General features: G+C 54.4%; 9 protein-coding genes across 9 annotated transcripts; 7 read left to right on the forward strand and 2 right to left on the reverse strand.

Moving 5' to 3' along the window:
- Positions 1-236: 236 nt before the first annotated feature.
- AYL99_08817 (hypothetical protein) lies at positions 237-2,685 on the forward strand (the record flags this gene model as incomplete). Its single annotated transcript, XM_018840325.1, has 3 exons — positions 237-505; positions 613-1,607; positions 1,658-2,685. 3 exons carry the CDS (start codon positions 237-239, stop codon positions 2,683-2,685), a joined length of 2,292 nt encoding a protein of 763 aa, XP_018690072.1.
- Positions 2,686-3,145: 460 nt separating this feature from the next.
- On the forward strand, positions 3,146-3,727 carry AYL99_08818 (hypothetical protein; the record flags this gene model as incomplete). The annotated part of the gene is made up of 1 exon (XM_018840326.1): positions 3,146-3,727. The coding sequence occupies one exon, from the start codon at positions 3,146-3,148 to the stop codon at positions 3,725-3,727; it is 582 nt and encodes a 193-aa protein (XP_018690073.1).
- A 112-nt stretch (positions 3,728-3,839) lies between these two features.
- On the reverse strand, positions 3,840-5,135 carry AYL99_08819 (RdgB/HAM1 family non-canonical purine NTP pyrophosphatase; the record flags this gene model as incomplete). Its single annotated transcript, XM_018840327.1, has 5 exons — positions 3,840-3,914; positions 4,000-4,064; positions 4,162-4,343; positions 4,507-4,580; positions 4,929-5,135. 5 exons carry the CDS (start codon positions 5,133-5,135, stop codon positions 3,840-3,842), a joined length of 603 nt encoding a protein of 200 aa, XP_018690074.1.
- A 691-nt stretch (positions 5,136-5,826) lies between these two features.
- Positions 5,827-7,453, reverse strand: AYL99_08820 (hypothetical protein; the record flags this gene model as incomplete). The annotated part of the gene is made up of 2 exons (XM_018840328.1): positions 5,827-6,717; positions 6,770-7,453. The coding sequence occupies 2 exons, from the start codon at positions 7,451-7,453 to the stop codon at positions 5,827-5,829; spliced, it is 1,575 nt and encodes a 524-aa protein (XP_018690075.1).
- A 1,067-nt stretch (positions 7,454-8,520) lies between these two features.
- On the forward strand, positions 8,521-10,294 carry AYL99_08821 (hypothetical protein; the record flags this gene model as incomplete). Its single annotated transcript, XM_018840329.1, has 4 exons — positions 8,521-8,632; positions 8,686-8,774; positions 8,830-10,126; positions 10,194-10,294. 4 exons carry the CDS (start codon positions 8,521-8,523, stop codon positions 10,292-10,294), a joined length of 1,599 nt encoding a protein of 532 aa, XP_018690076.1.
- A 1,606-nt stretch (positions 10,295-11,900) lies between these two features.
- AYL99_08822 (hypothetical protein) lies at positions 11,901-14,093 on the forward strand (the record flags this gene model as incomplete). The annotated part of the gene is made up of 1 exon (XM_018840330.1): positions 11,901-14,093. The coding sequence occupies one exon, from the start codon at positions 11,901-11,903 to the stop codon at positions 14,091-14,093; it is 2,193 nt and encodes a 730-aa protein (XP_018690077.1).
- Positions 14,094-14,760: 667 nt separating this feature from the next.
- AYL99_08823 (hypothetical protein) lies at positions 14,761-15,951 on the forward strand (the record flags this gene model as incomplete). The annotated part of the gene is made up of 1 exon (XM_018840331.1): positions 14,761-15,951. One exon carries the CDS (start codon positions 14,761-14,763, stop codon positions 15,949-15,951), a length of 1,191 nt encoding a protein of 396 aa, XP_018690078.1.
- A 578-nt stretch (positions 15,952-16,529) lies between these two features.
- AYL99_08824 (ribosomal protein S10) lies at positions 16,530-17,897 on the forward strand (the record flags this gene model as incomplete). Its single annotated transcript, XM_018840332.1, has 3 exons — positions 16,530-16,583; positions 16,680-17,571; positions 17,698-17,897. The coding sequence occupies 3 exons, from the start codon at positions 16,530-16,532 to the stop codon at positions 17,895-17,897; spliced, it is 1,146 nt and encodes a 381-aa protein (XP_018690079.1).
- Positions 17,898-19,601: 1,704 nt separating this feature from the next.
- Positions 19,602-21,977, forward strand: AYL99_08825 (hypothetical protein; the record flags this gene model as incomplete). Its single annotated transcript, XM_018840333.1, has 12 exons — positions 19,602-19,651; positions 19,724-20,017; positions 20,070-20,115; positions 20,170-20,374; positions 20,422-20,637; positions 20,691-20,815; positions 20,869-20,924; positions 20,973-21,186; positions 21,243-21,282; positions 21,340-21,570; positions 21,647-21,869; positions 21,920-21,977. 12 exons carry the CDS (start codon positions 19,602-19,604, stop codon positions 21,975-21,977), a joined length of 1,758 nt encoding a protein of 585 aa, XP_018690080.1.
- Positions 21,978-22,162: the final 185 nt, after the last annotated feature.

Genomic DNA, 22,162 nt, shown 5'->3' on the forward strand with positions numbered 1-22,162 from the left:
CCGGACCCGAGAATCTTCAGATCCAGTAGGGCCGTTCTGCTCTCCCCGCATATTCCCTCGGGAACCCCTTGGAGCGAGTTGTTGTGGGCCTCGTGAGTATCAAACCCCAGAGTCCAGTTGAACATGACGCTTGGAACGCAGCGTATCCAACTTGTCGTACTCTCGTCCACGGCCTTTATTCTTGGTTGAATCCTCGCACAGATACTACGTTGGGAGTTCTATCTTGCCGATTCCAGATGCATCCAAACGATGTCTTTGGTGTGCGGCGTGCCGCTTCACCCTTGGCCGAGGACGTGTCTATGGCTAAGCGACAGAAGAGATCCCCCATCGTACGGTCTCGGGCGTCATTGGCTTGCCACAGCTGTCGCCAGCGCAAGATCAAGGTTGGTGAAAAGCAGATCCCAAGTTTGGAACAATACCAGTGGAAGGATGGAGCGGATGAGACTAACATTCTCCAAGTGCGACATCCAACGACTCCCGACTGGGTCTACGTGTACCGGATGCCGTATTTCCAGCATTGATTGTCACGTCAGCCAATTTTCAGATCGCAGGAAGTTCGTCTCACCCTGCTCCTGGACTACTGTTTCTCTCGAGCTGACGTTTGGCTCCCAGGCACGGCTCTCGCGAGCACGTCGCTACACTTCAGGAACAGGTCCGGTCGCTGGAGGCTTTGGTGCGCCAAATCATTCCGGATGGGAATACTTCCGTCGGCGGCAGTCAGGAAGCTCAGGTAGCAAACACGCCGCAGTTGGACGTGCAGAAGGCTCCGGCTGTGAGCACCACGCCCGCTCCTGACAATATACAAGAGCTCCAGGATAGTGCCTTTGTTGCCACTTATCAAGCGTCGTCGGTGGCTGAACAATCCAGCAATCATGATTCCCGTCGACGTAGGGAAGAACAACTACCTTCTGCAAGTCCACAAACAATAAGCATTGCCAACAGCAAGCTCCAGACAAAGCAGAGTCCAGTCCATGGCACGGCCGCTGTTATGCCAGCTGCCCGAGAAGACTCTTCATATGCGGATCAAATACCGCAGCGCGAGCCTGAGCAAAGACCGAATATGGCCAGCTTGAGCCCCATGGACAACGAAAGACAGAGTCCCACGGCCCAAGTCTGTACTGGAGCCAATGGCGAGGAGGGAATCTCGGAAGAATCTGGCATATTCTTTGGCCCGACGTGTCAACTGCACGTGTCATCGCCTTCTGATGTGGTGAGGAGCGTGTCAAGCATCGATCCCCCGCCTCCCCCGGGCACACAGATCGACATGGACTCGGACCGGCTGAAGACGCTCCTGTTCAACAACTACTGCAATTTCCAGACTCTCTCGGTCACCATAATCCACCGAGAACTCTTCCTGTCACACCGGGCGCGAGGCATACGGTCCCAGCACTACTCCAGATTCCTGGAAAATTCCCTGCTGGCGTGCAGCGCGCGTTTGAGTACGTCTGTCGCGGTCCGCGCGCTGGGATCGAGCTTTGCGATGCGCGCCAAGTCAGAAATAGTGTCGGAGATGGAGGATCCCAACGTCGCGACGCTGCAGGGAATGCTGCTTCTCAGTGATTACGAGATGACGGAAGGGCGGGATCGAGTCGGTTGGATGTACTGCGGTGAGAAACCCCTTGCTTTGTTGCCCTATGCCACCCTGATAAAATGCTAGGTATTGCTTGTCGACTCATTGTGGACCTTGGACTGCACCACACCTTGAGCAAGAATAGCGACCACGATGCCTTAAATGTCCATGGAGGAGGAGGGTTCCGCGCGTCGGTCACGTTGGGCTGCTTCGTCTATGAGACCCTGTGGAGCCTGTACCTGGGCCGTCCGAGCCACATCGCGATCTTGAGCCCGTCCCTGTCTTCGTATGCTCGCCGTGTATCCGACAATCTCACTCTGAGGGCCTGGTTCGACCTGTGTGTCCTGATCGCCGAGATCACAACCATTCTCGACAAGGACTCGCCGATGCAGGCAAGCGCTCTGGACCGGCTGTCAGAACTGGATGGCAAGTTGCGTCGGTGGTATGTCTCGCTGCCCGCAGAGATTGCCCTTGACTACGACAACGTGTCCGGTCTTGATGCCGTTGCATATGGTCTGCACATGCAGTACTTGCGCATGCAAATGCTCCTGCATTCCCTGCCCATATCCACCCACCGGAAGCGCAAACACAACGAAAGCAAGGACCAGCCTCCGGTCCTCCGCAACTGGACCGCCGAGTCTTCTCGCCAGCTCGTCCACCACAACGCGGTGAAGATCGCCCAATTGGGGATCACGTACAGACAGATTTTCGGGGTGGAAAACACGCCTTCGGTGATGTTGGACAATCTCTACGTGGCGGGGACCGTCCTGATCTCCACCGTCTTGGGGGCCGAGCACTCCTCCGTCGACGAGAATGACCTCCGATGGCTTCGATTGCTGGATGAGATGATGAAGGATCTACAGCCCCATTTCCATATCACTGCCCGGATGAGGAGAACACTGGCCCGGATCGTGGAAGGTTGTCCCCTCCTTGTCGATGTCTTCACGGACGACGTGCGGACATCGCCTGCTCAATACAATGTCAATAATGGGGGCCTGGACACGGCACATGGCGGCGCTTGGGGGTCCCTCGAAGCTGCTGTCAACGACTTTGTCCTCGACCCCAGTCTCTTCAACTTTGTCGACTTTGAGTTGGTGGGCGATAGTGGGGGTTGAATTGTGGACGAAGGAGACCATAGCAGATTGGGGAGTGCCCTGTAAAATTCAACCGGATCTTGCCATGAGGTCGAGCACTGTGTCCATCCATGGTTGATAGATGTGTAGAGAGGAGTACATATGTAAAGTGATGAATATATAAATGTATAACTATATATATATATATATATATATATATATATCTAGGTAACTACAATGCTCTGGTTAGACGTGGAGGATGATGTTATTACATATTACAGGGTCCCACTCAACGCCCGCATTTTATTTTCGGTCAAAACTTTTTTTTGGTGGCACCATCGTTTGGTACAATAGAGATAGACACTGCTGAATATTACACTCAAGCAACTTAACCCCCCCTGAAGCCCAGCGGCTCTCTCAGTCCTTCCCTACCCTCATATCGCTCTCAACAACCGGCTCTCCAACCCCGCTCAAGCCACAGACAGACACACACACACACACCATGCGCTCCCTCCCCAACATCATCATCACCGGCACCCCCGGCGTGGGCAAGACCACGACCTGCACACAGCTCGTCGGTCTGGCCTCATCCGCGACGCCTCCCATCAACCTCAAGCACCTCTCGATCAACGACGTCGTCAAGACCCGCGACTGCCACTCGGGCTACGATGAAGAGCTGCAGACGCTGATCGTGGACGACGACAAGCTCATGGACGAGGTGGAGCAGGACATCGCCGACGGCGCGGGCGAGGGCGGCTGGGTGATCGACTGGCACTCGACGGCCGGGTTCGCGGTGCGCTGGGTCGACCTCGTGGTCGTGCTACGGTGCGAAGAGACCAGCGTGCTATACGACCGCCTCGTGGCCCGCGGGTACAAGGACTCGAAGGTGCAGGAGAACATGGACGCCGAGATCTTCGGCGTGGTCAGCGAAGAGGCCAAAGACGGATGGGGCGAGGAGGACGAGGGGCGTGTGGTGGAGCTGAAGAGCGTGCATGCCGACGATATCGAAGAGAACGCGGAGCGTATCCTGCAGTGGGTGAAGAACTGGATTAAAGACCACAATACGGACGGGATGGGAGATTAAAGGGACTGCCGTCAACGGGGAGGATCTATTCCTCTATCGCTCTTGACCAACCATCAAGTCACACAAAGTCTATGGTTCTATCTATTGGAATGGAGAGACCGCACACAAATCCCTACGGCTCCAGCTCGCCGCCCGCGAGCCAGGCTTTCAGCTTTGCCAGCGCCTTGCCTCGATGCGAGATCAAGTTCTACGCGAAACAGGGAGAGAGTGGTCAACAGGTGTCACCCATGAGCAGGAAGAGTGAGGTGAGAAAAGGAAAGAAAAGAACATACCTTCTTCTCCTTCTCCATCTCCGCATATGTCTGGCCGTCTTCGAACTCAAACACAGCGTCCCAGCCTGTTTTGATGAGATAGCGGTATCAGAAACAGACAGCCAGGCTTGCTTTCACGAAAAGGGATCCCTCACAGCAGAGGAAGGAAAGAAGGTCACATACCAAAGACAGGCGGCCCCCGTGCCGGCACGATCTTCCCCTGACACCGGCCCTGGAACAGAATCGGCTCACAGCCCGGTCCGGCACAGTACGCAAAGGTACACACCGCAAAGGCGGTCTTGTCGTCGTACGCGGCGAGCATCTTGTTGAGGCCGTCGTGGCCGAGTGCCTGGAGAAAGTACTTGCTATGGGGCGAGGGAAGTCAGTCCGATGTTAGTGGCTCAGTGGCTCGGGAGAGACTGGTGGCGGTCTTTCCTCGTGGCAGCAAGGTACGGGATGAAAAGGACAACGGACGACCAGGAAGCCAAAGGATTCATGCAGATGAGAGTACGGTGAGGAGGAACTTACATATAGGGTCCTGGCAGCCCTTTGAGGGCCTGAAACTCCAGCGCCGTATCTTCTGTAAGGACTGGGCCATTCACCTAGCCGGACCACGGGTTGTTAGCCTATCCGTTTGATTGGAATAAGATCCTTGATAGCATAAATCAACAGCCACCTTTCCGTTTCCTGGCATCTCTCTGGTCCTCTTGCGGGGGTCCGTGGGAGAGAAAGTAGACCAGGGCTGTCTCAAAGACTCCTTCATCCCATATTCCACACCCAATTTTCGGTCTACACACGTCGTCTGCATGTATCCATGTATATCTCGACGTCTCAAAGGAACTCAGTGTCACTATTGAGATCCTCGTCCAATGTAACATAGTGGTGACACATCCACCAAAAGGGTTCAAAGCAGAATGCATTATTGGAAAGAAAAGGTGGCTAGTACTCACCGCCGCCGCCGCCCTTGAGGCCTTGTCCCTGGCAACCTCCTCGATGGTTCCCTGGATCTCGACGCCCTCGACATTGCGGCTCTGCAGGTCCAGCCCCGGCACGGCGCCCAGGATCGCACGCACTTCCGCCAGTTTGTTGGTGTTGCCGGTGATGAAGTTCAACACCTTGGGCCGGACTGACTGGAGCGGTTGTGGTGCAGGAGACATTGTCTGTATGTTGTCTGTATAATGTAGCTTGTGAGGGAAGAAGAAAGAGTCAGGAAAGGAGGTCGGGTTTGTAAGACGTCGATATCGATATCTACTACTATGCCAGCGAAAGAAAAATAGGTGGAGATTCGCGCACGGTATTGACTAGTGCTGGTCTTTGAAATGGAATGAACAAGAGTGATCGAGCTACTTGCTCGAGATACTGATCACGACTGATTTGGCTCTTAAGGCTTCGAGATAATGAGTCAGAGAGCCTGTCATGTGGCTCACATCTATTTAATATCATCATATCGTCAAAAAGAAAAAAAAAAAAAATGAAATGACAGCGGCAGCGAGGTTACAGCCTGACAACAGTGACTCGCGCAATCCGAATCCGAGCTTCCAACCATGGCAACCTCTTGAGTCCAGAACTAACCCTGCAGCATCAGGTGTATACCGTCAAAATACTCATGCCAAACTGTTCAATAGCGACCAAAGAACGCCCCTATCGTGTCATCCCTGATTTACCCACCCTGCCGGCAATTCAGCTGCTCTGAAGCAATCACACTCCCTGGTCGTCCCTGTTACAATGCAATATCGATGGATCTCTCCTCCGTAGAATGCCCTAGTCGCAAACAGCGGGTTTAGGGAATGCTTGCCTCCCATGTAATGATCAGAAATGATGATGGTCAATATGTGGTGCTCCCGCGTGCTAGGACTGCCTAGTTTTCAACGTTAATAACTCAAAGACTTTGTAACTTTTCAAGTATTTCTCGTCTCTCCGGTGAGCTTCCAAAACCTTTCCAGGACGGGCACACGCGAACGAAGTGCGACGCGAAAACGCAAGTTTCTTGAGCGCAGGGCTGGGGTTGAACATGGGATCAAAAACCACCAAGTTGACAGCGCCACTCAACCTTTGCTCGACCCCCACAATGGTCATGGAATGGCCATGATGCTGAAAGTAGATCGGTGGCTTGTCCGTGATAACAACTTTGTCCATGTTGTCTTGGGTCGAGTCGTCGTCAAAATAGTCGCAGACCGCACAAAGCATTGTCTCGAATGCCTCAATCTCTTTTCTGGCGTAGTATGCCGTTGCCTCGCAGGCAATATCAAGACTCGAAAACAATGCCAGTGCCTCCGGTGTGCCAATGAATTTTCGGGTGAATTTGATTCCGCCGGTTTCCACACGCCCGGAAGAGCCGAAGCCCAGGTCCCAAGCATTTTCAATCATATCCTGGAGTTTCAGTATGGACGGCAGTCTTCCCCGGAAGTTCTCTGAGCCATGAGCCTCTGTACCTTGAATGTAGGACAGCAACATCTGGATATTGCGATAGCCACAGAAGCCACCCTCGAATGACATCTTGCACACGTGGACAACTTCAGGGCTGCAATAGAATGCACGCTCGACCGTTCTGTCTATCTGAGATAGCCGAGCGAGGACAGGTACCAGGTGAGGTGTCTCGTTGGCAACGGTTTCGACCTTGACCAATCTGCCGTCGGGGCCGATTCTCTGAGTGACAGTGACTTTGGCACCCGCTTCGAGCATTCGGCGCAACCAGCCCGGCATTTGCTTCTCGTGTGCATAGGGGCCTAATTCCGACTTCTGCAAACAGTTAACCTCGCCACGTCTAACATCAGATTTCGACGAAACTCACTCCTAGCTGTTTTGTCTTTCCAATCTCTGTAGAGACGGCCGGGCCGGCGGATTTCCTCTTAGGAGATGCGCGAGTGCCCCAGAACATATTTTTGAGAGAAGGACCGCGTCTCTTTTCGCTACGAAGAGGAGGCGGTCTGTCCTGTATTTGGTCATAGTTGCGCAGGGATCTTGGGATGTGAGTGCTAAATGAGCCGGAGGAATTAGCTAACGGACGTTGGGCGGTGGATCGGACTGTCGAAAGCTCGTCATCTTTGCTAGAGATCTCGACCTCATCCACGGAAATATTCTCCTGAGCGTGCATGTCGGAATGGGCATCGAGCTCGAGAAAAGGTACGCGTTCGCCACAGGCACATTGCACCCATGATTGCTCCTTTCCAACGCGCGAAGATGTAGGAGGCGGTGCTATATTCGTTGCACTTTCCGGCGGCTGATTCTCATCCCGGGCAGGAACAGTTGGACGGTCTGGTAGGGCTAATTCGGCAGGCAAGCCTGCTTCCTCAAAAGCGAGAAGTTGAGCCAACTCGGCATCACTCAGTTGAGATGCGGCATTGTAAGGCTGCTGACCGTCAGGCTGTTGGCTGCCATGGAGACGTTGCACGTGGCTTTCGAGGGAGGCGAGATCATTGCTGCCGAAGGAGCAGAACGGGCAGGCCAGATGTTGTTCCCGTTCTTCGTTGGCCATCACGACACGACAGAATCAGAGACGAGAAGAGATTTCAGACGATTTCCGCCTTGTGCTGGCTGGGATATCAGGCGCACTAGGCTGTGGCCAAGCCCAATCGGTCACTTCAGCAGTGCCTGTCACCGGCTGCTGCCTCTGAGTCCACTATACCACCCCTATATTTTCAACAGAAGTGACGCAGCGGTGTGATCGACCAGACGAAGAACGAAGAACAAAACAGGGGGGCCCTTCCGCCTGAACTCCGCATAGCAGTTCTAATTCGGTGTGTTGTGTATGCAGCACGGAGATGAGGAATGTCCGAGCAGGCTGAATTAAGTCGGCGAATAGGAAACCGGCAGGCCGTGCTGATTGCCAAGTCGAGCGAGCTCAAGGAGGATTCTCGGGACAAAGGACAGGAGGAACAACCAGGGCGTTGGAATGTCACTCCATCTTCAAATGTCCATGTCAGCCAGCAATCAAGACCTCTCACAGGCTGCGAGTAGGATTACCTGATATTTTGGGAACCAGGTGTGACAGTGACTACCTCTGCCTCGCCAGCTTCTGGGGTTGCATTTGCCCGTGGTGGTGAGAAGATGTGCTGATGTTGCTGACGTTGCTGATGTTGCTGATGTCGCTCTCTTTGGTAGGGGCACCAGAGGACCAGCAAATGCATTGAAATGACAAAATGACAAAAGTGTTTGTGGAGGCCCCGTTGTGTCACGTGTTGCCTGACTCAAATGACGCCACGGCACCAAATGGCCCCTGACCGCCACATGATTCGCCGAGATCGCTGCCGAGCGCTGCCAAAGTGTCTCACCGCCTCGAGGACCCCTCGAGAATTTTCAGAATTCTGCCGCTGGTGCTCGCTCCGAGGATTATGACTGATTGACTGCGAGGCATTTGAAATATTCTCTCCGTCTGTAGTAGTGGGATACGATGCCAGTCACTGACTTACTGGTCACCCGGTAAAAACACTCGTTCACCCTTCGTTTGCTAGCTGGCTGCGACATTCCTTTTTTTCCCCTCATACGTCCCAGTGACAGTACTATGTTCCTCAGCCATTCACCGTCACAGTCGTCCTCCTCACTATGACCACGCCCACCCTCTCTAACGGTCTGCACGCCGAGGACCCGCTCGTCAATGGGGTCAATGGCATTCGGACACCAAGGACTCGTCCCATCAACGTCTTGAAGTTTGGTGGTATGTTTGGTTGTCCTCCGTTACGCTTGACTGCAGTTACTGACTCGCCCAAGGGACGAGTGTGGGAAAATTTCCTTTAGATATTGTCAATGTCGTCAAGTCTTGTTCCTCCAACACTGATGTCGCAATAGTCTGCTCAGCAGTATGTATACCTCCCGCTGGTCCTCCAGTCGCATTTACTGATACACCTGATGCAGAGATCGAGCAGCACCAAAGCCGCCGGCACGACGAACCGTCTCTTGCGAGCAGCCACCGAGGCAGAGAACCATGGATCCCATGGTTTCAAACGGTTAATCCAAGATGTTCGGACGGATCACGTGGAGGCCGCTGAAACCTATATCCAGTCTGAGAAGATACGGGCGCAGATACGGACGGAATTTGAAGACGAGTGTTCGTTGGTGGAGCGGATATTGGAAGCCGCTCAGACTTTGGGCGAGACGAGTCCCCGGTCCAGAGACAAAGTCATGAGCACGGGAGAAAAGCTCAGCTGTCGTTTCATGGCAGCGTTGCTGCAGGACCGAGGGATTGACGCTGAGTATATTGACCTCGCGGACGTGATCGACTTCAGAGTCTCCCACAGTCTGGATCAGCAATTCTACGACAACATGGCAGCCGGGCTGGCAAAACGGCTCCAAGATATCCCTCCGGGCGTCGTGCCCGTAATTACAGGATACTTTGGAGCCATCCCCCGAGGGTTGTTGACGACGGTTGGTCGAGGTTACACAGACCTGTGCGCCGCGCTGGTTGCCGTCGGCATTGGAGCCAACGAGCTACAGATATGGAAGGAAGTGGATGGTATATTTACGGCTGACCCGCGGAAAGTCCCGACCGCCCAGTTGATTCCACGGATCAGCCCAGCAGAGGCGGCAGAACTCACCTTTTACGGATCCGAGGTCATTCACCCTTCCACCATGGACCAGGTCATCCGCGCACGGATACCCATACGTATAAAAAATGTGATGAATCCGCGAGGGGGGGGTACCATCATCTATCCAGATTCTCCGTCGGAGCTGGCCTCGACGCTGTCAGGACACGACCCCAAGCTTTTCCGATCGAGGAGCCCCAGCCAATTCACGGAGGGAGACAAGCCGAAGCGCCCGACCGCAATTACCATGAAACACAAGATCTTAGTCATGAATATTCATTCCAACAAACGAGCCCTATCCCACGGTTTTTTTGCAGGCATCTTTGCGACCCTGGATAAGTGGCGGTTGTCGGTCGATGTGATTTCCACCAGCGAGGTGAACATGTCGATGGCCTTGCACTCCGAAGCCCCCCTCTACACGGGAGGAGGGGACGATGAATACCAGATCGTGGATCACGACCTTCGGGGAGCCATCGAGGAATTGCAGAACTTTGGAACCGTCGACATTATTCCAGAAATGGCAATCGTCAGTCTCGTGGGTAAGCAGATGAAGAATATGATCGGCATTGCTGGAAAGATGTTCTCGACACTGGGTTCGAACAACGTCAATATTGAAATGATCTCGCAAGGTAAGGACACCACCCGTGGTTTAGAGCTCCCTCTCGCTCTCTCTATCTGTGCTAACACTATGAACAGGAGCTAGTGAGATCAACATCTCTTGTGTGATTGCAGAACGCGATGCTGATCGAGCTTTAAACATCCTGCACACCAACTTGTTTACATTCCTCGAACCCTGATTGTGCATTTTGAGCGATTGAGCAGCATCTAATGACATTTACCGGAGTTTTTGCATCCAAAAAAGAGGGGGCACTAGTGGTATTATCAAAAAGGAAAACATCCGCAACCCGGGGTTGGACACTAAAATGGGTGGCACTTTGAAAAAGATCTGGAAATTTGAACATTCAGCTGGCATATTGGGGGCCCACCGTGGCGGTTATATTCGGAGGTGCTACGGACAATGTCGACGACAGCGATGGAGTAGATGAAATGATTTCAACACAGGGCAGGATCACCGCACGCCACCGGCTTGACAGATGTCAATCAAAAAGAATAAGATCCAACATCTCCCCCAACATGACATCAACCTAAGGGGCGGGGGGTGGTAGAGTTAAAGTGAGTAAATGCTAGACTGACGAAACGACGAAGAGCTATAGCCTCGGTATAGAGTACCCGAAGTCTCAAATCCTGTCGTACTATTAACCTCGTAGAGGTGCACAAGAAGTCAGAAAAAAAGACTGCGGAAATGACTGAAGGGAGGAGTTCCGTAGAAGTGGCAGATACCAAGGCCGGAAGAGCAGTTGTTCCGTTCCGAGGAACGCGTCTGGTGCGCGTCCCGCGGAGGGCCAATCAAAACTCAGCAACACCACGGAGTCGCGCCACTTACTGACACCAAAACCAGACAAAGCAGGGAACAAGGTGGGCAGGACAAACGGGCATTCCACGTCAGTCGAGTCCAATCGACATGCCATTGATTGGATGTGGATAAGACAAGCAGCACAGGCCTGTCCACCAGCGTCCACCAGCGTCCACCAGCAGCCACTGAGATGTCACCAGAATCAAGGCGTCCGTAGCGCCAAAGTCTCGTGGCGCCCAAGATCCATCACGGTTCGCGTCTTCTCCCCCCCATCGGCCTCACTGCCTCAGGTCAAGTCACCTGTCAGTGGCATCGAGACCTCGAACGCCTCAATACCTAGCCCACCAGGCCCGCGTCATTCCAGGCATTCCGTTCCAAGGTCGAAACTCCTCTCTCGCCCACACCCACCTCCGCTGCTCTCGAACTTTGTTCTTACCCGACCCAGTCTGCCTCTTTTCTGGCTGCATTTCCCCTCTTAAGAACTGGACGGCTCCCACCGCCAGCTGACTCTCACACATCGACTTTTGACGCGATAATAGTCGAGTAAACAAGAGCACCCTTATGAACCTCAGCCATTGTCAGCATTGCAGAATGTCTCGATTCACTCGATAGCCGCCCTTCAGCCCTCTCGACCTTTATCCCTTTCGACGGTTCAGCATTCATACCATCCCGGCCCCCTCCGTCCACTGCACCTGCGGCCTCGATCCTCCGCGCCCCTCTCGCACAGACACGCTCATACCTCCATCCACCTCCCTCATCTCGAAGATCGAATCTCTCTTGACGCCTCCTTGCGCGAAGTTCGAGACTGCTCTCAAAAGGGAGCCGTTGCCCGTTTCGCCTGGGTTGCCTGCTCTGGACCAATCTCAGCCGCATCTTGGTGGTCGACATTAAGAACTGGTTAATGGAACCTGTGCACTTGATTTTCACGCGACTTTTTCCATACACTGGGTTTATCCTGTATCTGTGAATCCTCTTCATCACTTTTCACCATGGCGTCGACGCGTCAGCACCCGTTTGTGCAGATTTACCAAGATCCAATTCCGGTGCCGTCGAACGACCTCTCACATATGAACCGACCTCGACCGCGTTTGCAGCCTTCAGCAATGCCTCTGCAGCCACTCAGAAACCCTCCTGCTCCTCACCCACACCCCGAAGTTATCCTCAACGCTCCAATGGCCCCCGGCCAACAAATATCCCCTCTCAAGAGCACCCCGTTGTCGCCACCCGCGCCGTACTTTGGAGATTTGAATTATGTTCCCATCCCTCCGCCGGTGACGGCCACCCATATCTACACGGACTCACCGGCAAAGAGACACGCTCTTCCGACCAGTCAGCAATATCGTCCCGTCCAAATGGCACAACCCATGTTTACCACCTTCGACATAAAACTCGACAATTATGACCAGGAGAATTTTGGGGTCCAAACTACGCAAGATAACTTTGTCGACTTTCCCGAACCCTCATACGTACGAAAGCAGCCCCTTAAGCGATCATATTCAGAGGCGCAGATGACGAATGACCGTCCCTTCAAGAAGCCTAGGCAGGACGACGAAGCTGTCTTCCACCTACCAGACCCGGAAGATATGCCCCCCATCGAGGACGACGGCAACAAGCCTTCTTACAGCTATGCTCAGATGATTGGAATGGCTATCCTTAGGGCGCCAAATCGGCGGCTGACTTTGGCACAAATCTATGATTGGATCTCCACGACGTTCGCCTATTACCGCGAAGACACCAAGCAAAGCTGGCACAACAGTATCAGACATAACTTATCCTTGCACAAGGCTTTTAGCAAACAAGAGAGGCCCAAGGGAGATGCCGGAAAGGGGAGTTATTGGGTCATTGAGCCGGGAATGGAGGCACAGTTCGTCAAAGATAGAAATCGCCGAGGGACCAACATCACTCATATGACCATCAATGCCAATGTGATGCGTCCGGAGCCTCCAAAAGTTGCTCAACAGCTCTCGGACGCGTTGGCGCCCAACCCCTTCCTCGGCCAATTCAGCGAACCCCCTCGACCTCAGACGGCCCCTGCTCTTCCGGAACTCTCATCAGATGCGACTCTGCCAGCCTCCGATCCCGCTCTCAACGAGCACGAGACTGCCGAATTTGGAGACCGCGGCGTCACGGCAGCTCCCAAGTCGTCTCCTCCAGATGCCATCAACTCGTCACCGCCGGTGGTTGCACCTCATCATCAGCGGGCCCCTTCTTCCCCGTCTGCGCGACAGCCACGCCCATCTACATCTCATCGACAGAAGTTAAGTCTTACCAAGCACGACGACAGCGGATACTTTTCATCCATCGAATCATCTGCGCTGCGACCAAACAAGAACGCCGTGATGCTCACCTCGGAGTTGGACATTGAGCCCATGAGGAAGAAGAGAGGTCGTGCCGAAGAGGAGATTGTGCGGATCAGAAGCTCTTCGCATGACCTCACTCCGAGCCATGGGCGATTCCGGCCATTGACGGCAGAAGGTGCGCAGTCGTCGTCCCCCGTTCGTGTCAGCCCCAGCGTCCCTCGCAATCCGATGACTCCTGCTGTTGTCTTCAAGAAACCCGCCCGTCCTCCTCCATCAGTCTCTCCGAACACACAGCTCCTCCTCCACCGCAAAGCCATGCGCGAGTTTGCAAACTCACCCATCAAAAGCTCGGGGCTCTTTTTGTTGGAAGAGGCAACATACAGTCCTCTCAGGTGGACGACCCTCGCGTCGTCATCCACCTACCCGGAAGAGTCTTTTGAAATCTTTTCTGATCCGGCCCCGGGTCTCACTCCTGGCACGCCGCTATGTGCGTCATCACCCCTCAAAGGGTCTGTCTCTCGCCCAACGTATGGTCGAGCAGCCACCACTTCCAATATCCTCACCGACGTCCTGGGCAGTGCTCAGAAGCTCAACACGAAGACCCCCACCCGTGGGTCTCTACTCCATCCACGCGTACGGGCTACAATTAATGGCTCGCCGTTGAAAGCCTCAGCTACGCATGGCTCTGTCTTCGATGCCCAAGATGATCTGTTTGATTTCAAGTCATTCGAGAACGACAACTCCGACGACAACGACGAGGGTGTCGATATTCTTCAAGGTTTCGAGAAAATCGGTGGCACGTCGGCGCAAGCCAACGCCACCACATCCACTGACCATTCACGTCGACCGTCCTTGGGTCGCAGCTTTACTTCACGCTTCTGATGTGTTAACGAACTTGGTTGATACTTGGTCATGCTCATCCACGGATGGGTAAGCGGAGGCCTTCTTCATGTCCAATGTCTTTTTTTTAATCTTGGTGATACCACTGTGTCGTTGGATTCATGGAGGGAGAAGAGGCTCAATGAAGCTTCCCTGCAGTGTGCACGCAGGCTCTTGGTGTGAGCCCCATCCGGTTGGGTTTCAGGTTGGGACTACTGCAGAGACAACTTTGCTATGATGTCAAGAGTTTATGACTTGTTATTATGCCCTTCTTTTTATGACGATATGGGATTGTATGACAGAGTAATGGGGACGTGTGTTATCTTGGGGGAGCTGAACGTTCTGCTCGAGGACCGGCCCTACCTAGATAGTTTAGCAGCAATGCAATGAGAATGCCCGCCTCGATTCCACCTCCATCCTCATCTCACCTGTGGCGTGATCGTCGGTTGGTAACACGCACGACGAACCCTCGTGCGAGCTCCAGCCACTGCAAGCTGAGTCATCACACATGAGACGGTCGAGGCAGATCGTTCTCGCGCGACAACCAATGAAGGCCACGACAAAGTAAGCCACCAACCCATCAGGTCTTCTCGAGCTGCACCTGTATCTGCATTATATTGGTCAGCTTCTGGGTCAGATTGATGTCGTCTTGTTCTGTGTTGACTGTGGCATGATTACGACAAACAGAGTCACTCGGGGCGTCCGCAGCGGGTTCCTCAGATACTGGGTGTCAAGGTCTCTCACTTCAGCGGCGACGAGGACGACGACACGAGCTACACTGGGCTACGGCAGAGAGCTGGGCAAATTCTCCATGTCATCTCACACCACTCGTTCACCCTTTTCACAATCTCTGCTCGATCAAGCTCAAGCCGCAGGACTCTCCACGAAAGCACCGAAAAGCAGGATGAGCCGGCGTACGCCCATAGCACCCCAGCGTGTCGATGCGCCACTGACCCAGTCGGCAACCTTCCTCGTCCTCACGGTAACGGACAAGCCCGATGCCGTCAAGAGGGTGCGTTCGACGCTCGCCAGTGTAGACGACCTCTCCAAGAACGTCGCCATCCGTGATCTGGACGCGGCCTTCGCGTGCACGGTCGGCATTGGCAGTAATATCTGGGGCAGTCTCCTCCCGGGGGTTCCCAGACCGGCTGAGTTGCACCCCTTCCCGACAATATCCGGTAAAGTCCACACGGCCGTGTCGACGCCGGGGGATCTGTTGTTCCACATCCGGGCCCAGCGGCGCGATCTGTGCTTCGAGTTCGAGCGCCAGCTGATGGATCGACTGGGCGACAGCGTCAAGGTCGAGGACGACACCGTGGGATTCCGGTACTTTGACGTGCGCGATCTCCTGGGCTTCGTGGACGGCACGGCCAACCCCGTGGGCGCGGCGGTCGACGAGTCCGTCCTGGTGACGGAGGTGGACGACGCGGGCTCGGCCGGAGGCAGCTACGTGGTCGTGCAGAAATACGTGCACGACTTGACGCGGTGGCGTGGGCTGTCGACGGAGCAGCAGGAGGCGATCATCGGACGCACGAAACTCGACAACATCGAGCTGGACGACGCGGACGAGGAAAAGCAGAAAGCGCACAAGCAGCTCGCCAACATCACGGGCGACGACGGGTCGGAGATGTCGATCCTGCGAGACAACATGCCCTTTGGCAACCCCGGCAAGGGCGAATTCGGCACGTATTTCATCGGGTATTCGAGGAAGCTGTGGGTGATCGAGCAGATGCTGGACCGGATGTTTGTGGGTTCGCCGCCCGGGCTGCATGATCGTATCCTGGACTACTCGACGCCGTTGACGGGGACGACCTTTTTCGTGCCCAGTGCGACCCTATTGGCGAGTCTTGGTGACGACTAGAGGGATGGGAAGGTGACCGTGAGGGAGTGGTATATTATGCTCTTCATTCAACACGACACAGGATTCGGGAGATCTTATGCATTGAACGGAAAGGATATGACTGAATAGAAGGGGCATCTATCTCTATCTCTCCATTCCAGCGCTAATCCCATGAATATGATATGTCAAGTGATGCGCAGGTTTGCTGTATGCTTCCCAGAATGCAGCTTCCCATGGCTTCTAGGGGCGGTGTAGTATGTCCAAGTCCCATCCTCGATCACCATGTCTGACTCAATGCCCTCGATGCCATCATCAGCATCCTAGCCAGTAGTTGTAAATTGGGTCGCCAACTCCGCGAAAGTCCCTGTATGGACAGTATGGGCTATTAGCCACGTTAAAAGCGGCGTGTGGTCGGGAGACTTTCTCGTCAACTCCGAGACACCATTGAAACTTTTCTGAGCCCGAATCGCGTCGTGTCCGACACAACACCAGAGCGGTTTGACTGAAAGGGCAATTTGCTGGGAGGTCCTCAGTCTGGTGAACAAGGGATCTTGCTGCAAGCGGCACCACATCTCCCAAAGGTCGCCCACCGAAAAAGGATGTCGGCGCCACGATGTCTGCGCATAGCTATTGAAGCATGCCGCCCTCAGAAGGTATGGAGATCCCACCACCTTCTATAGAACATCACACAAAGGATTATGCTGGTCAAACATGTCACGATTCCACTGACCAGTGTGCCCGATCTCTAGACTACAACCACCGTGCCGCTGCGGCCGCGCCTTTCAGCTCCAGCCCATCCAACACACCGGTCGTCGATACGAGGTTTCTGCTCAAGTACACCCGAATATGATAAAGACAGCAAAGACAAGTCTCTAGAGACGGGCCCGATGGATATCACGGCGGGATTCCCAACACCAGAAATCGGATCGTACAAAATCCAGGATGCCTACGAGGAAGAGGGAGGAGATGAGTCTGCCACACCGACAGCAAAGGCCAAGCATACCCCGACTTCGATACAGCGGACAAAGGCAAAGCCGGACGTTGTGTCGGAGACTCAAGCCCAGGAATTACAGCAGACTTCGGCATCGACAGTGGCTCACAAGACCTCTCCATCACCAGCACGGGGAAAGGCGCAACCGCACCCACCTACAAAGTCAACTCCCAAAGCCACCAGGGGCTCGCCATCCACGCCTCTTCTTTCTTCCTCCGAGAAACCCGCCCCGGCATCTGGCGATGAAAGCACCAAACCCAACGTCCCACCCAATGTCCTCGCTGCCTACCGCACGCCGCTATATCACCCGACGACCCACGGGATCCCGGTGTGCCAGCTGCAACTGCGCTCGTTCAGCACCCGCAACCTCGAGTTCTTCGCCGACTTTTGCGTGCGCGCCGCCTACTATCTCTCCCTGCCCTGCCGGGGTCCCACTCCCCTCCCGAAGAAGATCGAAAGATGGACGGTCCTCAAGAGCAACTTTGTGAACAAAAAAGCGCAAGAGAATTTCGAGCGGATCACGATGAAGAGGCTGATTACCGTGTACGATGGACATCCAGAGGTGGTGGAAACGTGGTTGGCGTTTGTGAGGAAGTGGCAGTTTTACGGCGTCGGTATGAAAGCGAATCTGTGGGGGTGGGAAGGCGTCGGTAAGTCTTGCAAGTTACACACCCATAATCTAGTCTTCTCTCCCGCTTCGCTACGGTGGACTGGCTATGATGCACTCATGATGGGGCCGTGGCTTTGCTGACATGTGTGTGTTTGTGTGTTTCCAGACGTTGCCTCCAAAATGGACCACGACTTCACCTCTCTCGAGAAGGAACTCGACAGCAAGTTGCGCTTGTTCGGTTTCAACAAGACGGCGGGCAAGAACAACGACTTGCTTGATTTACTGGAGAAACAGGGACACAGGCGGGAGGGCGTTGGTATGAGCGAGGTTCGAGAGAAGAGCCGAACGACCGAGGATCCTTGGTAGGACGGTGCCGACCTCTCTGCAAAAACTGGACGAAGGAGATTCGAAACGCCGCGACGGGGCTCTCGATCATGACGAGGCTTACACCAAGTTACGGTATCAGATGTCGTGGCATGTATATATGCTCGAAACCCGCGTGTATAAATGGGTGGACCAATGAAGGCTCAGACAACACTATCCCCGGAAGCAATGCAGGCTCTGTGTCGTGTCAGGGCATCTTTGTCAGTCTCACCAGGTTGTGGAAACCCTTCTATCAAGGGAGGCAGCAGCGATACACCGCATTTATGTTTATATACTGTATTATCAACAAGCTATCGTCGCTGTCACAGACCACCTCAGGCTTGGATCCGACCACCTATGTAACTACTTCGCGTATTCAGAAATGTCCGACCTCCAACACTTCCCAATATACTTATGGAAAGCCTCTCTGGTCGCCAGCGCCTCGTACCACATACCGAAATCGAAACCCCCCGGATGCTGACACGGCGTTGCTCACCTTGATCAAGTCATCATGTTGACATTCCCGGGCGATCTATTCGTGGGTTCTGACGTGAAGAAACGCAAGGCTTCCCTTTCACCGCCGATCGTGGAGCGTGCGGACTTGCCGTCTTCGAGTGTCGTTATGTACTATGTATGACATTATGCCCTATATCCGCGGACATACAACGCTGCAGGCCCTATATGTACATACATATGCTTTCTCGGTATCCACCGGGGCGAGTGTGGGAGCAAACGTCTGGATCGGGTAGGTAGTCGCCCGCCTCAGCAACAGCAACAGCAACAGAATATCTCCACCATGCCGGTGAGCGTACAGTAAGTGGCAGGAGTGGAGGTGGTGAACGGCGTCGACGTTGACCTCCATAGTGGCCAGACAGACTCGTGGCTGATGTAACCTGGAGGAGGACTCTTATTGTTGTTGTTGTTGCCGCTGTGGGCCGGAGATGCGCCGGCAACGTAATGGTCCTTTTCTCTTCCTTGTTCCAAAGTAGCAAGCAGTGCGTGCAATGGTAGTGGTTGAGATATTACCCTCATTGGATCGCCACTATTACCTCGTACCTTTGGCGAACGTTTCATCGACAAAAGAACCCACCTCTGGGCAATATGTACCTGCCAACAAGGCTGAGCCTCATTCAGCGGCTCTATGTAGGTAAAGGTCCAGCCAGCACATCAGCGTCTCACCTGCCGACAGTAACCGGGCAACGCTCACTGGCTCTCTATGCCATGGCTCTCTGTATAGTCGTTGCGCATACAGGATGGTTCGTCCCAGGTTTTTGCAGAGAAACGCCATAAGCGGCCATCCAAGGGAATTTGTTCCGCGAGGGTCCCAGCTTCGACCTCCTATCTCCACATTCGTCCCGGGGGCGGGCCCACAGAGATGGACATACGGAGTACATACAACCCTTTCATTCTTTTGCGGGGTTGAGGATCCCTGCCACGGAGGCACAGACTAAGTCTTTCACCGGCAGGTTGACTCGGTTGCATCGAGCTAAGTTTCCAGTCCACAGATTGAATAGTTCGCTTGACCCTAAGATGCGTGGAATTATTCCACGGGCAGTCAGCTTGCAGCTGCCCTGTCCCCTTTGTGTCTATATCTTAGATCGTGGCTTGCCCCCACCTTCGATGAGAGCACAGAGGGCATCTTCCACTTTGAATCTGCTGACCTCCTGTTTCTCTTGGGCTGTCATTCCATTCTGTGTCTCATTCACCATGTCTCCAGGTCGGATCGTCGACGACAATGAGTACGACTTCATTGTGTGGTGAGTCCCCAGCCGTATAGTTGACGGAGTCGTCGCCGTCATCATGGCTACTAACCATGCGACCATTTACAGCGGCGGAGGCACCACAGGCTGTGTTGTGGCGGGTAGACTGGCCGAAGATCCCAACGCTCGCATCCTCGTGGTCGAGGCCGGCCCGCACAACAAAGACCTCGAGAACGTCCACATGGCTGGCGGCTGGTCCAAGAACTTCGACGGCGAACTCGACTGGAACCTGGTCACGCCGCCGATGAAAGGCGTCAACGGCAGACAGGTCAAGCTCAGCCGCGGGAAGTTCTTGGGAGGGTCCAGCGGTGTCAACGGCACGCTGTGCATTCGAGGCAGCAAGCAAGACTATGACGACTGGAAGTAAGAGTCCCCCTCCGTGCAGCGGTTTCGGAGCCTGTGCTCAACGATCCAGTCTTCCAGGGTGGTCGGGACAGGAATTCTTCGAGTACATGCGGAAGGTTCGGGGATTCCACGCCGCAGAAAGAACATGCAGCTAGCTGATCACACGAAAGGCCGAGACGTTCCATCCCAAGCCGTGGTTCCAGACGGACGAGAAAGCCCACGGCTACAATGGCCCGCTGCACATCGAGCCGCACGACCTGGCGCCCATTTCGAGCCTGATGCTGGAAAGCATGGAGGATATGGGCCTCCCGCTGGTCCACGATATGTTCAGCAACGGCCAAACCCCTCATGGGTGCGGCCATGCACCGCGGACCGGTACGTACCGACGACTATTCTTGCGTAGATGCGATAGCTGACGCCAGGCTACAAAGTCCACAAGGGCATCAGAACGACCGGCGCGGACTTCGTCACCAATGATCAACACAGGGCCAATATCGACCTCCTGGTGGAAAATGTTGTGGACAAGATCAACTTTGAGGAGAAGGATGGCGAATTGCGGGCCACGAGCGTGGTGCTCGTCGGCAAGGATGGCAGCACCAGAGAAGTGAAGGCGAGAAAGGAAATCATCGTCTCTGGAGGTGGATTGCCTCGACCGTCCATCGTCTGGGATCAACAAGCTAACGGCCCAAAGGCGCATATTGCTCCCCAGCCATTCTTCTCCGATCAGGTATTGGCCCCAAGGCTGAGCTGGAAGCGTTAGGGATCAAGTGTCTCGTCGACTCGCCGGGAGTGGGAAAGAACTTGCTGGATCATCTGGTCGGTGGTCTCGGTTTGCATTGCTCAGGGTTCCAGTGGCTGACTCGCCGCAGATTGTGTTTGCATTTTACGAGGTCACCAAAGAAGGACTGACAAACGACCACCTTGTGTATGGCACGCTCTCCTGGACTGTGACTTCCTTGGGCTAATTCTCTAGGTATCATGGGGACGCCGCCATGGCTGCGTATATGCTGTACAAGGAGAAGAAGGAAGGCGTCCTCTCCACGTTCCCCTTTGGCGCGTTTGCCTTTGCGAGACTGGACGATCGGCTGAAAGATGAGCCCCTGTGGAAGGAGGCAAAGAGGGAGCCTGGCCGTGACCCGATGGGTCTCACTCCCAGGCAGCCGAACATTGAGTTTTTCACCACCGAGGTGGGTGTCCGATAACGATCCAAACAAGCGTACTTCGCTCGCTGACAAGGTCAAAGTTGTATGGTGGACCGAAGCAATACGATCAATTTCCCATCGGTGAGTTCGACAGAGAACACTGGTGTAGTGACGGACTGACCGAGCGGCTGCCTCTAGACAAGAAACACGCCTTTGCCATGATCACCGAGCTGTTCTCACCCCATTCACGGGGAACAGTGACTCTCAAATCCAAAGACCCTCTCGAGAACCCCGTGGTGGATTGCAATTATCTCGCCGACCCCCTCGACATGCTGGTGCTGTCCGAGGGCTGCCGGCTGGGCAATGAGATCGTCATGAACCTGAACAAGTTTGCCAAAGAGGAGATTGTGAAGGGATCGTGGCCGTCAGGTGCGTTCACAGCCAGCCAGCCAGCCATCCAGTTACCGCCAGCGCCGAACACCTCTCTGACTGACCACAACCCCAGATCTGACACATCATACTTACACGAAACGGGAAGAATGGGTCCCATACGTCCAACAAGAGGCCACCACCTGCTATCATGCCGCGGGGACGTGTAAGATGGGGCGAGATGACGATAAGATGGCTGTCCTCGACGAAAAGCTGCAGGTCCGCGGAGTCAAGGGCCTCAGCGTCGCTGATACCAGCGTGATGCCGACTCTTCACGGCGGCCACACTCAGATGCCTGCGTATGCACGACCTCCCCAAGATGTTATCAGCTGATACTGACACGCAGCAGTTACGGCATTGGCGAGAAAGCGGCTGATCTGATCAAGGCGAGATGGTCAAAGGCCTAGCGAGGCTGAATGGTAGCTTTGATGGACAGGGACAGTGACCAGCGTGGGCTGTAGCTCAACACGTAGTAGTTGTATCATGTAACTAAACGGGATGTACCAAGCGAAACAGACTGGTGTTCAAGAAGGATCCTGGCGATGCGATGTCTCGAAAAGCACATACATACAGGACGAGGCTGAATGTCCAC

Source organism: Fonsecaea erecta (assembly GCF_001651985.1).
Source record: "Fonsecaea erecta strain CBS 125763 chromosome Unknown Scaff8, whole genome shotgun sequence".
Classification (NCBI taxonomy): domain Eukaryota; kingdom Fungi; phylum Ascomycota; class Eurotiomycetes; order Chaetothyriales; family Herpotrichiellaceae; genus Fonsecaea; species Fonsecaea erecta.